At 47.1% G+C, this 26,744-nt stretch overlaps 1 protein-coding gene across 2 annotated transcripts in view; it reads left to right on the plus strand.

The window, feature by feature from the left end:
- LOC139541669 (ras-related protein Rab-6B) overlaps positions 1 to 26,744 on the plus strand; it is a 146,543-nt gene that overhangs the window by 28,834 nt on the left and 90,965 nt on the right. For both annotated transcript variants that reach the window (XR_011668387.1, XM_071346586.1), the window contains exon 2: positions 15,949 to 16,007. Coding sequence is in view for 1 of the 2 variants with exons in the window: in XM_071346586.1 (XP_071202687.1) it covers positions 15,949 to 16,007 (59 nt within the window). In the remaining variant the exon portion in view is untranslated. The remainder of the gene's footprint in view (positions 1 to 15,948; positions 16,008 to 26,744) is intronic.

The raw sequence follows: 26,744 nt of genomic DNA on the forward strand, positions 1-26,744 counted from the left end.
ACCTGTTTCAGTCTTCCAGAGATTTGAGACTGGGACGGAGGTTCACCTTCCAGCAGGGCAATGACCCTAAGCATACTGCTAAAGCAACACTTGAGTGGTTTAAGGGGAAACATTTAAATGTCTTGGAATGGCCTAGTCAAAGCCCAGACCTCAATCCAATTGAGAATCTGTGGTATGACTTAAAGATTGCTGTACACCAGCGGAACCCATCCAACTTGAAGGAGCTGGAGCAGTTTTGCCTTGAAGAATGGGCAAAAATCCCAGTGGCTAGATGTGCCAAGCTTATAGAGACATACCCCAAGAGACTTGCAGCTGTAGTTGCTGCAAAAGGTGGCTCTACAAAGTATTGACTTTGGGGGGGTGAATAGTTATGCACGCTCAAGTTCTCTCTGTCTTGTTTCTTGTTTGTTTCACAATAAAACATATTTTGCATCTTCAAAGTGGTAGACATGTTGTGTAAATCAAATGATACAAACCCCCCAAAAAATCTATTTTAATTCCAGGTTGTAAGGCAACAAAATAGGAAAAATGCCAAGGGGGGTGAATACTTTCACAAGCCACTGTAGTTAGAATTAGTTTTTGTTGTCCTGGCAACTGAACTTTTTTTGAAACACCATTATTTTTCATTTACTGAGATTTACTGTCAGGTCCCAGGTCTGTCAGGGCCCAGGTCTGTCAGGGCCCAGGTCTGGCAGGGCCCCAGGTCTGGCAGGGCCCCAGGTCTGGCAGGGCCCCAGGTCTGGCAGGGCCCCAGGTCTGGCAGGGCCCAGGTCTGTCAGGGCCCCAGGTCTGTCAGGGCCCCAGGTCTGTCAGGGCCCAGGTCTGTCAGGGCCCCAGGTCTGGCAGGGCCCAGATCTGGCAGGGCCCAGGTCTGGCAGAATCTGTGCAGAAGATCTAGGTGCTGTTGTAGGCCCTCCATTGGTTGGGGACAGAAGCAACAGATCATCAGCAAACAGTAGACATTTGACTTCAGATTCTAGTAGGGTGAGGCCGGGTGCTGCAGACTGTTCTAGTGCCCGCGCCAATTCGTTGATATATATGTTGAAGAGGGTGGTGCTTAAGCTGCGTCCATGTCTCACCCCACGCCCCTGTGGAAAGAAATGTTGTTTTTAGCCAATTTTTACACTTGTTGTTTGTGTACATGGATGTTATAATGTCGTATGTTTTTCCCCCAACACCACAACACCATCCGTTTGTATAGCAGACCCTCATGCCAAATTGAGTCAAAAACTTTTTTGAAATCAACAAAGCATGAGAAGACTGCCTTTGTTTTGGTTTGTTTGTTTATCAATTAGGGTGTGCAGGTTGAATACGTGGTCTGTCACACGGTGATTTGGTAAAAAGCCAATTTGACATTTGCTCAGTATATTGTTTTCACTGAGGAAATGTACGAGTCTGCTGTTAATGATAATGCCGAGGATTTTCCCAAATGTTGTTGACACATATCCCTCGGTAGTTATTGGGGTCAAATTTGTCTCCACTTTTGTGGATTGGGGTGATATTTGGAGTCCTTGGTTCCAAATATTGGGGAAGATGCCAGAGCTAAGGAAGATGTTAAAGAGTTTTAGTATAGCCAATTGGAATTTGTAGTCTGTATATTTTATCATTTCATTTAGGATACCATCAACACCACAGGCCTTATTGGGTTGGAGGGTTTGTATTTTGTCCTGTAGTTCATTCAAGGTAATTGGAGAATCCAGTGGGTTCTGGTAGTCTTTAATAGTTGATTCTAAGATTTGTATTTGATCATGTATATGTTTTTGCTGTTTGTTCTTTGTTATAGAGCCAAAAAGATTGGAGAAGTGGTTTATCCATACATCTCCGTTTTGAATAGACAACTCTTCATGTTGTTGTTTGAGTGTTTTCCCAGAAGTGGTTAGAGTCTATGGATTCTTCAGTTACATTGAGCTGATTTCTGACGTGCTGTTCCTTCTTTGTCCATAGTGTATTTCTGTATTGTTTTAGTGATTCACAATGGTGAAGGCGTAGACTCAGGTTTACTGGGTCACTATGTTTTTGGTTGGATAGGTTTCTCAATTTCTTTCTTAGGTTTTTGTATTCTTCATCAAACCATTTGTCATTGTTTTTCATTTTCTTAGGTTGTCTGCTTGAAATTGTTTGATTTGTTGTGGAAGCTGAGAGGTCAAATATACTGTTGAGGTGTTCTACTGCCAAGTTTACACCTTCACTATTACAGTGTAACATTTTATCCAGAAAGTTGTCTAAAAGGTATTTAATTTGTTGTTTCCTAATTGTTTTTTTGGTACGTTTCCACACTACTTTCCTTCCATCTATAGCATTTCTTAATATTATTCAGTTCCTTTGGCTTTGATGCCTCATGATTGAGTATTGCTCTGTTCAAGTAGACTGTGATTTTGCTGTGATCTGATAGGGGTGTGAGTGGGCTTACTGTGAACTGATAGGGGTGTGAGTGGGCTGACTGTGATCTGATAGGAGTGTCAGTGGGCTGACTGTGAACGCTCTGAGAGACTCTGGGAATGCTGTTCCCTCCAGGTAGGTGTTAGTCCCCCTGTGTGCTGAGGGTGTCAGGTTCTGGTGTTTCGGTCGCCACGTGTGCTGAGGGTGTCAGGTTCTGGTGTTTAGGTCGCCATGTGTGCTGAGGGTGTCAGGTTCTGGTGTTTAGGTCGCCACGTGTGCTGAGGGTGTCAGGTTCTGGTGTTTAGGTCGCCATGTGTGCTGAGGGTGTCAGGTTCTGGTGTTTAGGTCGCCACGTGTGCTGAGGGTGTCAGGTTCTGGTGTTTAGGTCGCCACAAACTAGAACATGATGATTGATTTCCCAGAGAGAAGCTGTCTTCATTAAAGTATGGGGATTCTAGTGGGGGGGATGTAGGTAGCACACAGGAGGACATTTTTCTCTGTTAAGATCATTTCCTTTTGAATTTCTAGCCAAATGTAAAATGTTCTTGTTTTGATTCATTTAATAGAGTGGGTTAGGTCTGCTCTTTACCAAATTAGCATACCCCCTGAGTCCCTTCCCTGTTTCACACCTGCTCATTTGGTGGATGGGACTACCAGCTCTCTGTAACCTAGAGAGCAACCGGTGGTCCATCTCCTCTATACCAGGTTTTTTGTAGGATGACAATGTCTGTATTTCTGATTTCTTTGGTGAAGTCCAGGTTCCTGATCTGAGTGGGCCTATATGGGTTGTGGGCATGGTTGGTTTGGAGGGTTATTGATTGGGTGGAGGTGTGGATGTGGCTGGAGGGGGGGGGGGGAATCCCGCTGGGAGAGTGCCTCGCTGGTCTAGGAGAGTGTCTCGCTGGTCTGGGAGAGTGTCTCTCTGGTCTGGCAGAGTGTCTCTCTGGTCTGGGTGGAGTGTCTCGCTGGTCTAGGAGAGTGTCTCGCTGGTCTGGAAGAGTGCCTCGCTGGTCTGGGAGAGTGTCTCGCTGGTCTGGGAGAGTGTCTCTCTGGTCTGGGAGAGTGTCTCGCTGGTCTGGGAGAGTGTCTCGCTGGTCTAGGAGAGTGTCTCGCTGGTCTGGAAGAGTGCCTCTCTGGTCTGGCAGAGTGTCTCTCTGGTCTGGGCGGAGTGTCTCGCTGGTCTAGGAGAGTGGCTCGCTGGTCTGGGAGAGTGCCTCGCTGGTCTGGGAGAGTGTCTCGCTGGTCTGGGAGAGTGTCTCTCTGGTCTGGGAGAGTGTCTCGCTGGTCTGGGAGAGTGTCTCTCTGGTCTGGGAGAGTGTCTCGCTGGTCTGGGAGAGTGTCTCGCTGGTCTGGGAGAGTGTCTCTCTGGGAGAGTGTCTCTCTGGTCTGGGAGAGTGTCTCGCTGGTCTGGGAGAGTGTCTCACTGGTCTGGGAGAGTGTCTCACTGGTCTGGGAGAGTGTCTCTCTGGTCAGGGAGAGTGTCTCTCTGGTCCGGGAGAGTGTCTCTCTGGTCCGGGAGAGTGTCTCTCTGGTCCGGGAGAGTGTCTCTCTGGTCCGGGAGAGTGTCTCGCTGGTCCGGGAGAGTGTCTCGCTGGTCCGGGAGAGTGTCTCGCTGGTCCGGGAGAGTGTCTCGCTGGTCCGGGAGAGTGTCTCGCTGGTCCGGGAGAGTGTCTCGCTGGTCCGGGAGAGTGTCTCTCTGGTCCGGGAGAGTGTCTCGCTGGTCCGGGAGAGTGTCTCTCTGGTCTGGGAGAGTGTCTCGCTGGTCTGGGAGAGTGTCTCTCTGGTCTGGGAGAGTGTCTTGCTGGTCTGGGCGGGGTGCCTGTTGATCCTGTGTGAGGTGTTGGGGCTGAGGTTGAGGGCGATGTCCTTTAGGGTCCTGGCAAAAGTGGGCACCGCTGCCTTGTATAGGTGGACCTGGTCATAAAGGCTGTTCAAGTCCAGGGTGGATTTGTGGGCCAGGAAAACATTTGGTTTTGAGGCACAGTCACGGGAAATACTTGCGTTTACCTGCTGTATGGTAGCAGGGTGAAGGTAGCCACTTGTGTGTTGGGGTAAGTAGAAGAAGCTCTTCCAATCACTCCCTTGAGTGCTGTGTTCCCAGGTTATTTGTTCCTGTGTGTATTATTATGTGGCTGGGTGACCCTAGTTTGTCCTCAGACAGAAGGTCTAGGGCATGCTGGGAGTTTGGACACCAGAGTTTAGAGACTGTGTGTTTCGTAAAAGTTTATTTTCTTGTATATACAGTGGCAAGAAAAAGTATGTGAACCCTTTGGAATTATCTGGATTTCTGCATAAGTTGGTCATCAAATTTGATCTGATCTTCATCTAAGTCACAACAATAGACAAACACAGTGTGCTTCAACTAATAACACACAAATTATTGTATTTTTCTTGTCTATATTGAAAACATCATTTAAACCTTCACAGTGTAGGTTGGGAAAAGTATGTAAACCCCTAGGCTAATGACTTCTCCAAACGCTAATTGGAGTCAGGAGTCAGCTGACCTGGAGTCCAATCAATGAGACGAGATTGGAGATGTTGGTTAGAGCTGCCCTGCCCTATAAAAAACACTCACAAAATTTGAGTTTACAATTCACAAGAAGCATTGCCTAATGTGAACCATGCCTTTAACAAAAGAGATCGGTTCACACCAGACATCCCAAGAATATTGCTGAACTGAAACAGTTTTATAAAGAGGAACGGTCCAAAATTCCTCCTGACCGTTGTGCAGGTCTGATCCACAACTACAGAAAACGTTTGGTTGAGGTTATTGCTGCCAAAGGAGGGTCAACCAGTTATTAAATCCAAGGGATCACATACTTTCCCCACCCTGCACTGTGAATGTTGACACGGTGTGTTCAATAAAGACATGAAAACGTATAATTGTTTGTGTTATTAGTTTAAGCAGACTGTGTTGTGACCTAGATGAAGATCAGATCAAATTTTATGACTAATTTATGCAGAAATCCAGGTATTTCCAAAGAGTTCACATGCTTTTTCTTGCCGCTGTAGTTGATGTCCCATTTGAGGCCATAAGGAGTACAGTACAATCTGTGGCTTGTGTAATTCCTCAGTAAGTGTGGGGAGGTTGTCAGGTTATCTCTCTCTCTCTCTCTCTCTCTCTCTCTCTCTCTCTCTCTCTCTCTCTCTCTCTCTCTCTCTCTCTCTCTCTCTCTCTCTCTCTCTCTCTCTCTCTCTCTCTCTCTCTCTCTCTCTCTCTCTCTCTCTCTCTCTCTCTCTCTCTCTCTCTCTCTCTCTCTCTCTCTCTCTCTCTCTCTCTCTCTCTCTCTCTTCCTCTCTCTCTCTCTCTCTCTCTCTCTCTCTCTCTCTCTCTCTCTCTCTTCCTCTCTCTCTCTCTCTCTCTCTCCTCTCTCTTCCTCCCTCTCTCTCTCTCTCTCTCTCTCTCTCTCTCTCTCTCTCTCTCTCTCTCTCTCTCTCTCTCTCTCTCTCTCTCTCTCTCTCTCTCTCTCTCTCTCTCTCTCTCTCTCTCTCTCTCTCTCTTCCTCTCTCTCTCTCTCTCTCTTCCTCTCTCTCTCTCTCTCTCTCTCTTCCTCTCTCTCTCTCTCTCTCTCTCTCTCTCTCTCTCTCTTCCTCTCTTTTTCTGCCTAACTTGACAGTTGAGGGTATTCAAAATAAAACTGTTATTAAGACTATTTGTGGGCCTAGGGAGACGTTGTAATAGGATGTTGCGTTTTATATTCTAGAATGATAGGCTGTCATATAGACTACATCTACAAACCTCACCTACCAAAATACCACTGGATGGGATGCAGTATACAAATGGAAAAGTCATCACTCCCTCCAGCTCTCTCTCTCTCTCTCTCTCTCTCTCTCTCTCTCTCTCTCTCTCTCTCTCTGTTTCTCCCCCCCCTCTCTCTCTCTCTGTTTCTCCCCCCCCCTCTCTCTCTCTGTTTCTCCCCCCCCTCTCTCTCTCTGTGTCCCCCCCTCTCTCTCTGTCTCCCCCCTTCTCTCTCGCTGTTTCTCTCCCCCCCTCTCTCTCTCTCGCTGTTTCTCTCCCTCCCTCCTTCTTTCTCTCCTCTCTCTCTCGCTGTTTCTCCCCCCCTCTCTCTCTTTCTCCCTCTCTCTCTCGCTCTCTCTGTTTCTCCCTCTCTCTGTTTCTCCCTCTCTCTGTTTCTCCCCCCCCTCTCGCTCTGCATCTCTCTCTCTCTCAATTCAATTTAAGGGCTTTATTGGCATGGGAAACAAATGTTAACATTGCCAAAGCAAGTGAAATAGATAATAATCAAAAGTGAAATAAACAATAAAAATGAACAGTAAACATTACACTCACAAAAGTTCCAAAAGAATAAAGACATTTCAAATATCATATTATGTGCAAATAGTTCCCTCTCTCTCTGTCTCTCACCCTCACTCTCTCTCTCTCTCTTGCCATTTATCTCTCACACACACTCACTCATTCACTCACACGTCTTCCTCTCCACGTCCACCCCCTGCTAGCCAATCAATATGCCTCATAAGGTTAGGTGGATAAAATGGAGGAATATAGCAGAGTACAGACAGTACATAACAGACCCGTGGAGAGAAGGACAGGGTATTTGTGCTGCTAGCTGTCACCATGGTAACTTTAATCTGCAGAGACATTCTTGGAGTTTTCCACAGCTGTTGTTCAATTCATTTTGGGGTAACAGAAGACATATACGCAACAAACTGTACACTGTGGACCCAGAGGATATCACTTGAAAGTACGAATTAAAACGCTTGTTTCCAAATATTCCAATGTTGTGGAGAGATGTGACACCATGTTGTGGAGAGATGTGACACCATGTTGTGGAGAGATGTGACACCATGTTGTGGAGAGATGTGACACCATGTTGTGGAGAGATGTGACACCATGTTGTGGAGAGATGTGACACCATGTTGTGGAGAGATGTGACACCATGTTGTGGAGAGATGTGACACCATGTTGTGGAGAGATGCAACAGCTATAAGTTCTGGCCCTTCCCGTCAGACCTTTAACTAATTGTGTAGGTGAATTCAGGTACTGTAGCTAGCCTCTTCTTCTAGATGGGTTTTTATCAGTTTCAATTAAAGGGCCAGTCACGTCAAAAACGTGGTTTAACTGTGTTTTATATGTATCTCCACTGAGGTTTAACTGTGTTTTATATGTATCTCCACTATGAGGTTTAACTGTGTTTTATATATATCTCCACTGAGGTTTAACTGTGTTTTATATATATCTCCACTGAGGTTTAACTGTGTTTTATATATATCTCCACTATGTGGTTTAACTGTGTTTTATATATATCTCCACTATGAGGTTTAACTGTGTTTATATATATCTCCACTATGAGGTTTAACTGTGTTTATATATATCTCCACTATGAGGTTTAACTGTGTTTTATATATATCTCCACTATGAGGTTTAACTGTGTTTTATATATATCTCCACTATGAGGTTTAACTGTGTTTTATATATATCTCCACTATGAGGTTTAACTGTGTTTTATATATATCTCCACACTATGAGGAATAATTCTGTGAAATGGTGAGAAGGATGAAGAGGCCCTGTTAGTGTCAGAGCTGTTTGAAAAGACCAGCTTAAATTTCAGCCTGTTTTGGTGGGATGGAGTTTAGGCTTTCCGTGGTGACATCACCAGGCGGTAAATTACTAAGTAGACCAATAAAAAAGAGAGTTCCAAACCCCTCTGCCAATAGCAGCGGGGCTAAAAAAAAAATATTGCTTGAGAAATGTCTCTTTGCTAAGAAGCTATTTTTGTGTCTTTTTGACCATGTCAATTGAAAACAATCACAGTAAGATACTTCATTAAGCCAACTGACATATACTCCTGAGGTGCTGACTTGTTGCACCCTCGACAACTACTGTGATTATTATTATTTGACCATGCTGGTCATTTATGAACATTTGAACATCTTGGCCATGTTCTGTTATAATCTCCACCCGGCACAGCCAGAAGAGGACTGGCCACCCCTCATAGCCTGGTTCCTCTCTAGGTTTCTTCCTAGGTTTTGGCCTTTCTAGGGAGTTTTTCCTAGCCACCGTGTTTCTACACCTGCATTGCTTGCTGTTTGGGGTTTTAGGCTGGGTTTCTGTACAGCACTTTGAGATATCAGCTGATGTACGAAGGGCTATATAAATACATTTGATTTTGATTTGATTATTACGCAGAAATGATTTGATATGGAGATAAAAAAGCTGAATTAGACCTTTAAACATGTTAATGACTATATTTGTATTGATTCTGTTGAGCTTTGTTTATTCTGTAAACTGAATAATACACTAATTACAGAGAAACAGATTCAAGCCAGCTTGCTTTATAAAACATTTTTTTTGTGTGTGTTTTGGTTCTACTTGAACATGATAGAGATAAATGAGCCTAGCGTAATATACATAATGACCGATTCAGGCTGTAAAGGGGAGGGGAATGTTTTGCATAATGACCGATTCAGGCTGTAAAGAGGAGGAGAATGCTTTGCATAATGACTGATTCAGGCTGTAAAGGGGAGGAGAATGTGTTGCATAATGACTGATTCAGGCTATAAAGAGGAGAATGTTTTGCATAATGACTGATTCAGGCTGTAAAGAGGAGAATGTTTTGCACATCGTGTCCAAATCATTCTACAGTTGAACAGCCTATTCCCTATTATATAGTGCACTACTTTTTGACCAGGACCCATAAAGCTCTGGTCAGAAGTAGAATACTACATAGAGAATAGGGTGCCATTTGTGCTGCAGTAAATAGTGTGATAGTGAACTGAGCTCCATATTCATGTCCAGACAACTCTCCCCTGATACGGGTGATTAACGTAAAAATGTCATAAGCCATCCGTTCCCACCGGCTCCGTAAATAATACATGAAATATTTAAAATTAGGACGTTAGTCATTGTTCTGCCATCAATCAGGAAGTCAGTTAAAATAGGCCTACATCCTTGTGAGGAAGAAGTGATGATGGTGTCAAATATCACATAGGGCTGGGTCGGGAGGGATATCACATAGGGCTGGGTCGGGAGGGATATCACATAGGGCTGGGTCGGGAGGGATATCACATAGGGCTGGGTCGGGAGGGATATCACATAGGGCTGGGAGGGAGGGATATCACATAGGGCTGGGTCGGGAGGGATATCACATAGGGCTGGGTCGGGAGGGATATCACATAGGGCTGGGAGGGAGGGATATCACATAGGGCTGGGTCGGGAGGGATATCACATAGGGCTGGGTCGGGAGGGATATCACATAGGGCTGGGAGGGAGGGATATCACATAGGGCTGGGTCGGGAGGGATATCACATAGGGCTGGGTCGGGAGTGATATCACATAGGGCTGGGAGGGATGGATATCACATAGGGCTGGGTCGGGAGGGATATCACATAGGGCTGGGTCGGGAGGGATATCACATAGGGCTGGGAGGGAGGGATATCACATAGGGCTGGGTCGGGAGGGATATCACATAGGGCTGGGTCGGGAGAGATATGGGTAGGGATGGATACACATAGGGCTGGGTCGGGAGGGATATCACATAGGGCTGGGTCGGGAGGGATATCACATAGGGCTGGGTCGGGAGGGATATCACATAGGGCTGGGTCGGGAGGGATATCACATAGGGCTGGGTCGGGAGTGATATCACATAGGGCTGGGTCGGGAGTGATATCACATAGGGCTGGGTCGGGAGGGATATCACATAGGGCTGGGTCGGGAGGGATATCACATAGGGCTGGGTCGGGAGGGATATCACATAGGGCTAGGTCGGGAGTGATATCACATAGGGCTGGGTCGGGAGGGATATCACATAGGGCTGGGTCGGGAGTGATATCACATAGGGCTGGGTCGGGAGGGATATCACATAGGGCTGGGTCGGGAGGGATATCACATAGGGATGGGTCGGGAGGGATATCACATAGGGCTGGGTCGGGAGTGATATCACATAGGGCTGGGTCGGGAGTGATATCACATAGGGCTGGGAGGGAGGGATATCACATAGGGCTGGGTCGGGAGGGATATCACATAGGGCTGGGTCGGGAGGGATATCACATAGGGCTGGGTCGGGAGGGATATCACATAGGGCTGGGTCGGGAGGGATATCACATAGGGCTGGGTCGGGAGGGATATCACATAGGGCTGGGTCGGGAGGGATATCACATAGGGCTGGGTCGGGAGTGATATCACATAGGGCTGGGAGGGAGGGATATCACATAGGGCTGGGTCGGGAGGGATATCACATAGGGCTGGGTCGGGAGGGATATCACATAGGGCTGGGAGGGAGGGATATCACATAGGGCTGGGTCGGGAGGGATATCACATAGGGCTGGGTCGGGAGGGATATCACATAGGGCTGGGAGGGAGGGATATCACATAGGGCTGGGTCGGGAGGGATATCACATAGGGCTGGGTCGGGAGTGATATCACATAGGGCTGGGAGGGAGGGATATCACATAGGGCTGGGTCGGGAGGGATATCACATAGGGCTGGGTCGGGAGGGATATCACATAGGGCTGGGAGGGAGGGATATCACATAGGGCTGGGTCGGGAGGGATATCACATAGGGCTGGGTCGGGAGGACCTTAGCCAAATACATAAAAAAAATCCTGACATTTAATCCTAGCAAAAAAAAATCCTATGTTAGGATCAACACTTTTATTTTTTACATTTTTTTTTTTTTTTTTACCCCCTTTCTCCCCAATTTTTGTGGTATCAAATTGTTAGTAATCACTATCTTGTCTCATCGCTAAAACTCCCGCTCGGGAGAGACGAAGGTCGAGAGCCATAAGTCCTCCGAAACACAACCCAACCAAGCCGCACTGCTTCTTAACACAGCGCGCCTCCAACCCGGAAGCACCAATGTGTCGGAGGAAACACCGTGCACCTGGCGACCTTGGTTAGCGCGCACTGCACCCGGCCCGCCACAGGAGTCGCTGGTGCGCGATAAGACAAGGACATCCCTACCGGCCAAACCCTCCCTAACCCGGACGACGCTGGGCCAATTGTGCGTCGCCCCACGGACCTCCCGGTCGTGGCCGGCTGCGAAAGTCATTATGGCCATTAGAGCCTGGGCGCGAACCCAGAGTCTCTGGTGGCACCGCTGCGATGCAGTGCCCTAGACCGCTGCGCCACCCGGGAGGGCCCTTGGATCACCACTTTATTTTAAGAATGTGAAATGTCAGAATAATAGTGGAGAGAATTATTGATTTCAGCTTTTATTTATTTCATCACATTCCCAGTGGGTCAGAAGTTTACATACACTCGATTAGTATTTGGTAGCATTGCCTTTAAATTGTTTAACTTGGGTCAAACGTGTCGGGTAGCCTTCCACAAGCTTCCCACAATAAGTTGGGTGCATTTTGGCCCATTCCTCCTGACAGAGCTGGAATAACTGAGTCAGGTTTGTAGGCCTCCTTGCTGGCACATGCTTTTTCAGTTCTGCCCACACATTTACTATAGGATTGAGGTCAGGGCTTTGTGATGGCCACTCCAATACCTTGACTTTGTTGTCCTTAAGCCATTTCGCCTCAACTTTAGTAGTCTGCTTTCGGTCATTGTCCATTTGGAAGACCCATTTGCGACCAAGCTTTAACTTCCTGACTGATGTCTTGAGATGTTGCTTCAATATATCCACATAATTCTCCTACCTCGTGATGCCATCTACTTTGTGAAGTGCACCAGTCCCTCCTGCAGCAAAACACCCCGACAACATGATGCTGCCACTCCCATGCTTCACGGTTGGGATGGTGTTCTTCGGCTTGCAAGCGTCCCCCTTTATCCTCCAAACATAACGATAGTCATTATGGCCAAACAGTTCTATTTTTGTTTCATCAGACCAGAGTACATTTCTCCAAAAAGTATATTTTGTGCAGTTGCAAACCGTAGTCTGGCTTTTCTATGGCGGTTTTGGAGCAGTGGCTTCTTTCTTGCTGAGCGGCCTTTCAGGTTATGTCGATATAGGACTCGTTTTACTGTGAATATAGATACTTTTGTACCTGTTTCCTCCAGCATCTTCACAAGGTCCTTTGCTGTTGTTCTGGGATTGATTTGCACTTTTCGCTCCAAAGTATGTTCATCTCTAGAAGACAAAACGCGTCTCCTTCCTGAGCAGTATGACGGCTGCGTGGTCCCATGGTGTTAATACTTGTGTACTATTGTTTGCACAGATGAACGTGGCACCTTCAGGTGTTTGGAAATTGCTCCCAAGGATGAACCAGACTTATGGAGGTCTACAAATTTTTTTCTGAGGTCTTGGCTGATTTCTTTTGATTTTCCCATGATGTCAAGCAAAGAGGCACTGAGTTTGAAGGTAGGCCTTGAAATACATCCACAGGTACACCTCCAATTGACTCAAATTATGTAAATTAGCTTATAAAGCCATGACATAATTTTCTGAAATGTTCCAAGCTGTTTAAAAGCACAGTCAACTTAGTGTATGTAAACTTCTGACCCACTGGAATTGTGATACAGTGAAATATAAGTGAAATAATCTGTCTGTAAACAACTGTTGGAAAAATGACTTCAAATCACAAAGTAGATGTCCTAACCAACTTGCCAAAACTATAGTTTGTCAAGAAATTTGTGAAGTGGTTGAAAAACGAGTTTTAATGACTCCAACCTAAGTCTATGTAAACTTCCGACTTCAACTGTACATATCTTGACCCCTGAGTCAATATTTTGTAGAAGCACCTTTGGTAGTGATTACAGCTGTGAGTCTTTCTGGGTAAGTCTCTAAGAGCTGTGAGTCTTTCTGGGTAAGTCTAAGAGCTGTGAGTCTTTCTGGGTAAGTCTCTAAGAGCTGTGAGTCTTTCTGGGTAAGTCTCTAAGAGCTGTGAGTCTTTCTGGGTAAGTCTCTAAGAGCTGTGAGTCTTTCTGGGTAAGTCTCTATGAGCTGTGAGTCTTTCTGGGTAAGTCTCTAAGAGCTGCTAGTCTTTCTGGGTAAGTCTCTAAGAGCTGTGAGTCTTTCTGGGTAAGTCTCTAAGAGCTGTGAGTCTTTCTGGGTAAGTCTCTAAGAGCTGTGAGTCTTTCTGGGTAAGTCTCTACGAGCTGTGAGTCTTTCTGGGTAAGTCTCTAAGAGCTGCTAGTCTTTCTGGGTAAGTCTCTAGGAGCTGTGAGTCTTTCTGGGTAAGTCTCTAGGAGCTGTGAGTCTTTCTGGGTAAGTCTCTACGAGCTGTGAGTCTTTCTGGGTAAGTCTCTAAAAGCTGTGAGTCTTTCTGGGTAAGTCTCTAAGAGCTGTGAGTCTTTCTGGGTAAGTCTCTAGGAGCTGTGAGTCTTTCTGGGTAAGTCTCTACGAGCTGTGAGTCTTTCTGGGTAAGTCTCTAGGAGCTGTGAGTCTTTCTGGGTAAGTCTCTAGGAGCTGTGAGTCTTTCTGGGTAAGTCTCTACGAGCTGTGAGTCTTTCTGGGTAAGTCTCTAAGAGCTGTGAGTCTTTCTGGGTAAGTCTCTAAGAGCTGTGAGTCTTTCTGGGTAAGTCTCTAAAAGCTGTGAGTCTTTCTGGGTAAGTCTCTAAGAGCTGTGAGTCTTTCTGGGTAAGTCTCTAAAAGCTGTGAGTCTTTCTGGGTAAGTTTCTAAGAGATTTCCACACATGGATTGTAGAACATTGGCTCATTATTCTTTTCAACATTCTTCAATTTCTGTCAAATTGATTGGTGATCATTGATGGAGGACCATTTTCAGTTCTTGCCATAGATTTTTGTCTTTGTTGTTGATTCTGTGTTTGAAATTCACTGCTCGATTGTGGGACCTTACTGATAATTGTATGTAAAGGGTACAGAGATGAGGTAGTCATTTTAAAATCATGTTAAACACGATTATTGCAACCTATTATGTGACTTGTTAAGCACATTTTTAATTCCTGAACTTATTTAAGCTTGTCATAACAAAGGGGGGTGAATACTTATGGACTCAAGACATTTCAGCTTTTCATTTTTAATTCATTTGTAAAAAACAAAATAAAAACATAATACCACTTTGACATTATATGGTATTGTGTGTAGGCCAATGACCCCCCCAAAAAAATCTACGGCTGTAACACAACAAAATGTGGAAAAAGTCAAGGGGTGTGAATACTTTCTGAAGGCCTTGTGTGTGAAGTGCACTGTTTTGACCAGGGACCACAGGGCTCTCTGTAGGTGAATAGGGAATACTCTGGTTCACAGGGCTCTCTGTAGGTGAATAGGGAATACTCTGGCCCACAGGGCTCTCTGTAGGTGAATAGGGAATCCTCTGGATCCACAGGGCTCTCTGTAGGTGAATAGGGAATACTCTGGCCCACAGGGCTCTCTGTAGGTGAATAGGGAATACTCTGGACCCACAGGGCTCTCTGTAGGTGAATAGGGAATACTCTGGACCCACAGGGCTCTCTGTAGGTGAATAGGGAATACTCTGGACCCACAGGGCTCTCTGTAGGTGAATAGGGAATCCTCTGGATCCACAGGGCTCTCTGTAGGTGAATAGGGAATACCCTGGACCCACAGGGCTCTCTGTAGGTGAATAGGGAATACTCTGGACCCACAGGGCTCTCTGTAGGTGAATAGGGAATACTCTGGCCCACAGGGCTCTCTGTAGGTGAATAGGGAATACTCTGGACCACGGGGCTCTCTGTAGGTGAATAGGGAATACTCTGGACCCACAGGGCTCTCTGTAGGGGAATAGGGAATACTCTGTATTCACACAGAAGCTGTCTACCAGGCCTTACGAGCCCCATTCATTTAAATCTCTTTCGCTGTGGAATCAAACGGTCTTGTGTCTTTGGGGAAATTAGCATTTAAATGACTTGTGGACAAGAGCTTTTCCTCGTTATGCCGGCTTCCTCAACTGGAGCAAAACCAGGCTTTTCCCTCTCTGTTTACATCTGAGCTGCCGCCAACCCCCCACCCCCCACAGAGTGTGTATGTTTGCCAGCGTGCGTGCGTGTGTGTGTGCGTGTGTGCGCGCACTGGAAGAAAACTGTACCCTGAACCAGACTGGCCACCCCTCATAGCCTGGTTCCTCTCTAGGTTTCTTCCTAGGTTTTGGCCTTTCTAGGGAGTTTTTCCTAGCCGCCGTGCTTCTACACCTGCATTGCTTGCTGTTTGGGGGTTTTAGGCTGCGTTTCTGTACAGCACTTTGACATATTAGCTGATGTACGAAGGGCTATATAAAATAAACTTGATTTGATTTACCTTTTAGTACTGAGTGGGGACCGTTGGAGAAGTGGGAGAGCAGCTTGTTTAGACTGTTACATGAGAACAGCCTCTGACACTCAGGCAGAGTAAGGAGGGGCTTCTAATAGCTCTTTGAACACGTTTATATTGCGTAAACATATAAAACCTACTTTATTGTGGGGAAAATACTGAAAGAAGATTATTATATGAAATGGAAAAAGTCCTCAAGCTCTTTGTGACTTATAATTTACAGTGTCTATACATCTCATCTTCTCTACCCATGTGTAACATGTTAACTTCCCTTTACAGAGGAAGATAACTGCGACCCAAACGGAGCCCTATTCCCTATATAGTAGACTACTTATTTCTTTCTCTCTCTCTCTGTTACAGAAGCTAACACATTGTCTCTCTCTCTCTCTCTCTCTCTCTCTCTCTCTCTCTCTCTCTCTCTCTCTCCCCCCTCTTGTAGTTGGCAAGACGTCTCTGATCACGAGATTCATGTATGACAGCTTTGACAACACCTATCAGGTAGGTATCGGAGGCATCACACTACAGCTCCACCGTCAGGCAGTCACTGACTCGCTACATGTAGTCTCTGTCACTCCATCAATCACAGTGAGCAGACAGAGAACCTTCCCATCCACCCCTGGGATGTTCAAATGGGTTTCCTGCATCACCTGATGTGCAATAACCACCTGCTTCTGTGTGATTGTGGTCTTATTACGTGGTGACCCGCTGCTCGGTTCTGTTTGATTGTGGTCTCATAACCTGGTGACCCACTGCTCGGTTCTGTGTGATTGTGGTCTCATAACGTGGTGACCCGCTGCTCGGTTCTGTTTGATTGTGGTCTTATTACGTGGTGACCCGCTGCTCGGTTCTGTTTGATTGTGGTCTCATAACCTGGTGACCCACTGCTCGGTTCTGTGTGATTGTGGTCTCATAACGTGTTGACCCGCTGCTCGGTTCTGTTTGATTGTGGTCTTATTACGTGGTGACCCGCTGCTCGGTTCTGTGTGATTGTGGTCTCATAACGTGGTGACCCGCTGCTCGGTTCTGTTTGATTGTGGTCTCATAACCTGGTGACCCACTGCTCGGTTCTGTGTGATTGTGGTCTCATAACGTGGTGACACGCTCCTCGGTTCTGTGTGATTGTGGTCTCATAACGTGGTGACCCACTGCTCGGTTCTGTTTGATTGTGGTCTTATTACGTGGTGACCCACTGCTCGGTTCTGTGTGATTGTGGTCTCATAACGTGGTGACACGCTGCTCGGTTCTGTTTGATTGTGGTCTTATTACGTGGTGACCCGCTGCTCGGTTCTGTGTGATTGTGGTCTTATTACGTGGTGACCCGCTCCTCGGTTCTGTTTGATTGTGGTCTCATTACGTGGTGACACGCTGCTCGGTTCTGTTTGATTGTGGTCTTATTACGTGGTGACCCGCTCCTCGGTTCTGTTTGATTGTGGTCTTATTACGTGGTGACCCGCTCCTCGGTTCTGTTTGATTGTGGTCTTATTACGTGGTGACCCGCTCCTCGGTTCTGTTTGATTGTGGTCTCATAACGTGGTGACACGCTCCTCGGTTCTGTTTGATTGTGGTCTCATAACGTGGTGACCCGCTGCTCGGTTCTGTTTGATTGTGGTCTCATTACGTGGTGACCCGCTGCTCGGTTCTGTTTGATTGTGGTCTCATTACGTGGTGACCCGCTGCTCGGTTCTGTTTGATTGTGGTCTCATTACATGGTGACCCGCTCCTCGGTTCTGTTTGATTGTGGTCTCATTACGTGGTGACACGCTGGTCGGTTCTGTTTGATTGTGGTCTCATAACGTGGTGACCCGCTGCTCGGTTCTGTTTGATTGTGGTCTCATTACGTGGTGACCCGCTGCTCGGTTCTGTTTGATTGTGGTCTCATAACGTGGTGACCCGCTGCTCGGTTCTGTTTGATTGTGGTCTCATAACGTGGTGACCCGCTGCTCGGTTTTGGAAGGAATTCAGGTTATCATTTGGAGTTACTGAAGTGTAGGTGGATCATCCTTCTCTGTGTCTGCCATATGCAAGCATACACGTGTTTTTATTCATGCATGTGTTACCTGTTCATACATGTTCCGTGTGCCCTGGTTCTGCCGTTGGGGCTTAAGCTGACATGGTGTTCAAAGAGACACCTCTGAAACGTTGACAGGCCTAGGAAGATTCCTACCACTTTTGATCTGTTCTCTCCCTACTCCTCTCATCCTCTTCTCCTCCCCCACCTCATCCTCTCCTCACCTCCCCATCTTCTCCTCTCATCTTATCTCTCCTCCTCTTCTCCTCTCCTCTCCCCTCTCCATCTTCTCCCCTCCTCTCCTCCGCTCCCCATCTTCTCCTCTCCCCTCTTCTCCTCTTATCTATCCTCTCTCCTCCCTCTCTCCTCTTAATATCTGCCCTCAGCAAGTTGGCATCATTTAGACCTTAAATAATGTACGTTTAGGTAGAGAAAGGAACGACGATAAAAAAAACTAGATGTATACAAATGTTATTGTTTACTGACGGTCTCCTCTCTGTTCATGATGAGCAGCACATTGCGAGAGAAATTAAAATGAATAATGTGTTTGCCTTGTCACGTCAGAATGACAGAGTTGGTGCCATATTAAATGGATTGAGTCTAGATACATTACTCTCTGCTTCTCATGACAGTCAATGTTTACATTCAGTCAGTGATGATAACAAGGATTACACGCATCAGACAGACAGCACACACCGTCAGACAGACAGCACACACCGTCAGACAGCACACACCGTCAGACAGCACACACCGTCAGACAGACAGCACGCACCGTCAGACAGACAGCACGCACCGTCAGACAGCACGCACCGTCAGACAGCACGCGCACACCATCAGACAGACAGCACGCACCGTCAGACAGACAGCGCACACCATCAGACAGACAGCACACACCATCAGACAGACAGCACACACCATCAGACAGACAGCGCACACCATCAGACAGACAGCGCACACCATCAGACAGACAGCACACACCATCAGACAGCAGCACACACCATCAGACAGACAGCACACACCATCAGACAGACAGCACACACCATCAGACAGACAGCGCACACCATCAGATAGACAGCACACACCATCAGACAGACAGCACACACCATCAGACAGACAGCGCGCACCATCAGACAGACAGCACACACCATCAGACAAACAACACACACCATCAGACAAACAACACACACCATCAGACAGACAGCACACACCGTCAGACAGACAGCACACCATCAGACAGACAGCACACACCGTCAGACAGACAGCACACCGTCAGACAGACAGCACACCGTCAGACAGACAGCACACCATCAGACAGACAGCACACACCATCAGACAGACAGCACACCATCAGACAGACAGCACACCATCAGACAGACAGCACACACCATCAGACAGACAGCACACACCATCAGACAGACAACACACACCGTCAGACAGACAGCACACCATCAGACAGAGCGCACCATCAGACAGACAGACAGCACACCATCAGACAGAGCGCACCATCAGACAGAGCGCACCGTCAGACAGACAGCACACACCGTCAGACAGACAGCGCACACCATCAGACAGACAGCGCACTCCATCAGACAGACAGCGCACTCCATCAGACAGACACACACCGTCAGACAGACAGCACACCATAAGACAGACAGCACACCATCAGACAGACAGACACCATCAGACAGACAGCACACACCATCAGACAAACAACACACACCATCAGACAGACAGCACACACCATCAGACAGACAACACACACCGTCAGACAGACAGCACACCATCAGACAGACAGCACACACCGTCAGACAGACAGCACACCGTCAGACAGACAGCACACCGTCAGACAGACAGCACACCATCAGACAGACAGCACACACCATCAGACAGACAGCACACACCATCAGACAGACAGCACACCATCAGACAGACAGCACACACCATCAGACAGACAGCACACACCATCAGACAGACAACACACACCGTCAGACAGACAGCACACACCGTCAGACAGACAGCACACCGTCAGACAGACAGCACACCGTCAGACAGACAGCACACCGTCAGACAGACAGCACACCGTCAGACAGACAGCACACCGTCAGACAGACAGCACACCATCAGACAGACAGCACACACCATCAGACAGACAGCACACACCGTCAGACAGACAACACACACCGTCAGACAGACAGCGCACACCGTCAGACAGACAGCGCACACCATCAGACAGACAGCGCACTCCATCAGACAGACAGCGCACTCCATCAGACAGACACACACCGTCAGACAGACAGCACACCATCAGACAGACAGCACACCATCAGACAGACAGACACCATCAGACAGACAGCACACACCATCAGGCAGACAAGACACCATCAGACAGACAAGACACCATCAGGCAGACAAGACACCATCAGACAGACACCATCAGACAGACAGCACACACCATCAGATAGACAGCACACCATCAGGCAGACAGCACACCATCAGGCAGACAAGACACCATCAGGCAGACAAGACACCATCAGACAGACAAGATACCATCAGACAGACAAGACACCATCAGACAGACAAGACACCATCAGACAGACAAGATACCATCAGACAGACAGCACACCATCAGACAGACAGCACACCATCAGACAGACAACATACCATCAGACAGACAACACACCATCAGACAGACAGCACACACCATCAGACAGACAGCACACACCATCAGACAGACAACACACCATCAGACAGACAGCACACCATCAGACAGACAGCACACCATCAGACAGACAGCACACCATCAGACAGACAACACACCATCAGACAGACAGCACACCATCAGACAGACAGCACACCATCAGACAGACAGCACATACCATCAGACAGACAGCACACACCATCAGACAGACAGCACACCATCAGACAGAGCACACACCATCAGACAGACAACACACCATCAGACAGACAGCACACACCATCAGACAGACAGCACACACCATCAGACAGACAGCACACACCATCAGACAGACAACACACCATCAGACAGACAGCACACCATCAGACAGACAGCACACCATCAGAGACAGCACACACCATCAGACAGACAACACACACCATCAGACAAACAACACACACCATCAGACAGACAGCACACCATCAGACAGACAGCACACACCATCAGACAGACAGCACACACCATCAGACAGACAGCACACCATCAGACAGACAGCACACACCATCAGACAGACAACACACCATCAGACAGACAGCACACACCATCAGACAGACAGCACACACCATCAGACAGACAACACACCATCAGACAGACAGCACACCATCAGACAGACAGCACACCATCAGAGACAGCACACACCATCAGACAGACAACACACACCATCAGACAAACAACACACACCATCAGACAGACAGCACACCATCAGACAGACAGCACACCATCAGACAGACAGCACACCATCAGACAGACAGCACACACCATCAGACAGACAACACAGTCTGATAATTCTTCAGTGAGTCTCACCGAGTGAAACATCCAGCAGCATCTCAGCTGGGACTTGATTTGAGATCGATCCCAAATGCCACACTATCGCCTATATAGTGCAATACTTTTGACCAGAGCCCCATAGGCTAGTTGTACACTATATATATAGGCGATAGGGTGCCATATGGACTTGATTTAGAGAATGTTTTGTGTAACAAACAAAGCGATGAGAGAGATGTATAAGACTCAACCAGCCACTCCCTGGTCATAGCAGTTCAGTGTAAATCCAGTGCTATGTTGTAATGAGATTTGGATGGTGTATTGTGAGTGGATGAGATGCTTTCTGGTAGCTCAGAGACGGCCGTAGCTCTAACAATGCACACTGTATCCCCTTCTATCCCTGGATTCGGGAGTCCTGAATGAACACAGAGATGTCCCAAATAGCACCCTATTCCCTTCGTTGCGCGCACCAGGGCCCAGGGCTCTGATCGTTAAAAGTAAAGCACTATATAGGGGATAGGGTGCTATTTGGAACTCAGACACAGACTCGCTCCAGAACGACTGTTCAAAGTTGGTGTCTTTTTTGTTGTTGTTGTTGTTTTGTGAGGGGCTGAATTCGCATAAAGCAGAACTATGGCTCTTTGAAACCAGGGCTTTCTCTGTGAAACCCTCTCTGACTTGGGCTTATTTTAGGGAGAGCTTGATCCAGGTCTCTTGACAGTCGGGGAGAGAAGGAGCAGTGTGGTCGCTGGAGGAGTATCGTTAACAAGGAATTATAATGTGTCGCTTTTATCAGTCAGAGAGAGAGAGACAAAAAGAGAGAGAGAGAGAGAGAGAGAGTGTGTGTGTGTGTGTGTGTGTGTGTGTGTGTGTGTGTGTGTGTGTGTGTGTGTGTGTGTGTGTGTGTGTGTGTGTGTGTGTGTGTGTGTGTGTGTTTGTCCTTCTCTACCTTGCTCTGTCACAAGGCCACAAATTGATTACAGTCTGCTCATTTATACACTATTAATGTAGCAGCTCTTAATGTAGCAGCTCTTAATGTAGCAGCTCTTAATGTAGCAGCTCTTAATGTAGCAGCTCTTAATGTAGCAGCTCTTAGTGTAGCAGCTCTTAGTGTAGCAGCTCTTAATGTAGCAGCTCTTAATGTAGCAGCTCTTAATGTAGCAGCTCTTAATGTAGCAGCTCTTAATGTAGCAGCTCTTAGTGTAGCAGCTCTTAATGTAGCAGCTCTTAGTGTAGCAGCTCTTAATGTAGCAGCTCTTAATGTAGCAGCTCTTAATGTAGCAGCTCTTAATGTAGCAGCTCTTAATGTAGCAGCTCTTAATGTAGCAGCTCTTAGTGTAGCAGCTCTTAATGTAGCGGCTCTTAATGTAGCGGCTCTTAATGTAGCGGCTCTTAGTGTAGCGGCTCTTAATGTAGCGGCTCTTAGTGTAGTGGCTCTTAGTGTAGCAGCTCTTAGTGTAGCAGCTCTTAGTGTAGCAGCTCTTAGTGTAGCAGCTCTTAATGTAGCAACTCTTAGTGTAGCAGCTCTTAATGTAGCAGCTCTTAGTATAAAATGTCCAGTTGCCAAGACCATTAATACAAATTCCATTTATACACTGTTGCCCTATAGCACACAAAAAACTTTTCTTACCTCTGCCTAAACATCAGCCCCAACTGGTAACTTCCACAAAGCTGTGAACGATCTGAGACAAAGCAAGAAGGGCATTCTATGCCATCAATAGGAACTTAAAATTCAACATACCAATTGGGATCTGGCTAAAAATACTTGAATCAGTTATAGAACACATTGCCCTTTAACGTTGTGAGGTCTGGGGTCCGCTCGCCAACCAAAAATTCGCAAAATGGGACAAACACAAATATCCTCTGTGTACACCGTAAAACACCAAATAATGCATGCAGAGCAGAGTTAGGCCGATACCCGCTAATGATCAAAATCCAGAAAAGAGCCGTTAAATTCTACAATCACAGAAAAGGAAGTGATTCCCAAACCTTCCATAACAAAGCCATCACCTACAGAGAGATGAACCTGGAGAAGAGTCCCCTAAGCAAGCTGGTTCTGGGGCTCTGTTCACAAACACAAACAGACCCCACAGAGCCACAGGACAGAAACACAATTAGACCCAACCAAATCATGAGAAAACAAAAATATAATTACTTGACACATTGAAAAGAATTAACAAAAAAAACAGAGCAAACTAGAATGCCATCTGGCCCTAAACAGAAAGTACACAGTGGCAGAATACCTGACCACTGTGACTCACCGACAACGATGAGACAGCCTATAGGGAGGAGGTCAGAGACCTGGCTATGTGGTGCCATGACAACAGCCTCTCCCTCAACATGATCAAGACAAAGGAGATGACTGTGGACTACAGGAAATGGAGGACTGAGTGCGCCCCCATTTTCATCGACAGGGCTGTAGTGGAGCAGATTGAGAGCTTCAAGTTCCCTGATGTTCACATCACCAACAAACTAACATGGTCCAAGCACACCAAGACAGTCGTGAAGAGGGCACAACAAAACCTATTCCCCCCCCAGAAGACTGAAAAGATTTGGCAAAATGTTTTACAGCTGCACCATCGAGAGCATCCTGACGGGTTGCCTCACTGCCTGGTATGGCAACTGCTCGGCCTCTGACCGCAAGGCACTACAGAGGGTAGCTTCCTGCCATCCAGGACCTCTATACCAGGCGGTGTCAGAGGAAGGCCCTAAAAATTGTCAAAGACTCCAGCCACCCTAGTCAAAGACTGTTCTCTCTGCTACCTCACGGCAAGCGGTACCGGAGCACCAAGTCTAGGTCCAAGAGGCTTCTGTCAGGATTCCCCTAGGGGTCATGATTTGGGTCTGTACAAATGTTTGATGTATTAGAATAATTGATTATGCGTATGTTATATTAATAGAAGGGGAGGGGTTATAAGACTCCTCCCTCCTTACATTTATAGGGTCCTAGACTACAGATTAACAATATATACATATTCATTATATCGTTTTGGAATTGTTCCACAGTTTTTGCTCTTTCTCTCTCTCTCATAAATGTGTGACTGAGACAGAACTCTGCAGGGGAGTGTGGGAGATAAGCGACGACTCAGACATTCCACAATAAATCAGCTTTGGGGAGGGGACATTTATTGCCTAGCTTCTAGATAAACACTGAAACTCTCTGTTTGTATAGCTGTGGATGCAGGGTTCTGGTCTCAGGAGTTTAAAAGGTAATGACGTAGTCAGTGACATCACTAAGGCGGGACTTCGGTTTAATAAAACAACTAGAGACCTTTTGTTTGATGCAGAACTTACTCAGAAACATGCGTGCCATGTTCCTGTTCCTGATTGTCAACTTCTGTCTGCAATTGCATTAATAAAGGTTTTTGAATGATTTAATTAAAGATATTGTCATAATGCTAATTTCACCAATGAACCAATGATGATTGACAAGGAGGAAAGGTACAAATCTAACACTTCTGAACAGCTTCTACCCCCAAGCCATAGGACTCCTGAACAGCTAATCAAAGGGGTTACCCAGACCCCTATTTTACACCGCTGCTACTCTCTGTTTATAATCTATGCATAGTCACTTTAACTCTGCCTACATGTACAAATTACCTCAAGTACCTCGACTAACAGGTGCCCTCGCACATTGACTCTGTACCGGTACCCCCTGTATATAGCCTCGCTTGTAATTTTAATGCTGTTTAATTATTTGTTACTTTTATTTTCTATTTTGTATTTTTTTACTTCGCACTTATTTTAGAGCATTGTTGGTTAATAAATCCTCTACCGACCCCCCCCCCTCCCGGATCCGGGATCATCCTCATCAAAAAAGCTGACTAGCATAGCCTAGCCTAGCGCCACAGGGTTATGGGCTTGTAAGTAAGTATTTCTACACCTGTTGTATGCGGCGCATGTGACAAATAAAATTTTATTTGACCCAAAATTAAGGAAATCTTAGACTGTGTACAGACTCAGTCTAAAATAGCCTAAAATAGCCTCGCTATTGAGACAGGCCATCGAAGGCAAACCTGGCTCTCAAGAGAAGACAGGCAAGACTGACAGAACACACTAAAAGGCTCAGAGATCCAGGCAGGTAGTCTCTCTGCCTGGCAGAACACACTAAAAGGCTCAGAGATCCAGGCGGGAAGTCTCTCTGCCTGGCAGAACACACTAAAAGGCTCAGAGATCCAGGCGGGAAGTCTCTCTGCCTGGCAGAACACACTAAAAGGCTCAGAGATCCAGGCGGGAAGTCTCTCTGCCTGGCAGAACACACTAAAAGGCTCAGAGATCCAGGCGGGAAGTCTCTCTGCCTGGCAGAACACACTAAAAGGCTCAGAGATCCAGGCGGGTAGTCTCTCTGCCTGGCAGAACACACTAAAAGGCTCAGAGATCCAGGCGGGTAGTCTCTCTGCCTGGCAGAACACACTAAAAGGCTCAGAGTTCCAGGCGGGAAGTCTCTCTGCCTGGCAGAACACACTAAAAGGCTCAGAGATCCAGGCGGGAAGTCTCTCTGCCTGGCAGAACACACTAAAAGGCTCAGAGATCCAGGCGGGTAGTTTCTCTGCCTGGCAGAACACACTAAAAGTTTCAGAGATCCAGGCGGGTAGTCTCTCTGCCTGGCAGAACACACTAAAAGGCTCAGAGATCCAGGCGGGTAGTCTCTCTGCCTGGCAGAACACACTAAAAGGCTCAGAGATCCAGGCGGGTAGTCTCTCTGCCTGGCAGAACACACTAAAAGGCTCAGAGATCCAGGCGGGTAGTCTCTCTGCCTGGCAGAACACACTAAAAGGCTCAGAGATCCAGGCGGGAAGTCTCTCTGCCTGGCAGAACACACTAAAAGGCTCAGAGATCCAGGCGGGAAGTCTCTCTGCCTGGCAGAACACACTAAAAGGCTCAGAGATCCAGGCGGGAAGTCTCTCTGCCTGGCAGAACACACTAAAAGGCTCAGAGATCCAGGCGGGTAGTCTCTCTGCCTGGCAGAACACACTAAAAGGCTCAGAGATCCAGGCGGGTAGTCTCTCTGCCTGGCAGAACACACTAAAAGGCTCAGAGATCCAGGCGGGAAGTCTCTCTGCCTGGCAGAACACACTAAAAGGCTCAGAGATCCAGGCGGGAAGTCTCTCTGCCTGGCAGAACACACTAAAAGGCTCAGAGATCCAGGCGGGAAGTCTCTCTGCCTGGCAGAACACACTAAAAGGCTCAGAGATCCAGGCGGGAAGTCTCTCTGCCTGGCAGAACACACTAAAAGGCTCAGAGATCCAGGCGGGTAGTCTCTCTGCCTGGCAGAACACACTAAAAGGCTCAGAGATCCAGGCAGGTAGTCTCTCTGCCTGGCAGAACACATTAAAAGGCTCAGAGATCCAGGCAGGTAGTCTCTCTGCCTGGCAGAACACACTAAAAGGTAGAGATCCAGGCGGGAAGTCTCTCTGCCTGGCAGAACACACTAAAAGGCTCAGAGATTCTCCGGAGGCTTGGAGCTGCTCTCTCAACTGACTGAGCTGTCACTCAGACATACAGAGCTGGGCACTGGCCTGTGACAAGACAGACGCTCTGGACCTTTGGAGGTCTGAAAGTGTCTGGTGTATTGAGAGAGAGAGAGAGAGAGAGAGAGAGAGAGAGAGAGAGAGAGAGAGAGAGAGAGAGAGAGAGAGAGAGAGAGAGAGAGAGAGAGAAAGAGAGAGACAGAGAGCGAGAGAGAGAGAGAGTTTGCCGGTGTGTGCGTTCATGTTGCATTTTATTA

The sequence above is a fragment of the Salvelinus alpinus genome, chromosome 16 (genome assembly GCF_045679555.1).
Source record: "Salvelinus alpinus chromosome 16, SLU_Salpinus.1, whole genome shotgun sequence".
Classification (NCBI taxonomy): Eukaryota; Metazoa; Chordata; class Actinopteri; order Salmoniformes; family Salmonidae; genus Salvelinus; species Salvelinus alpinus.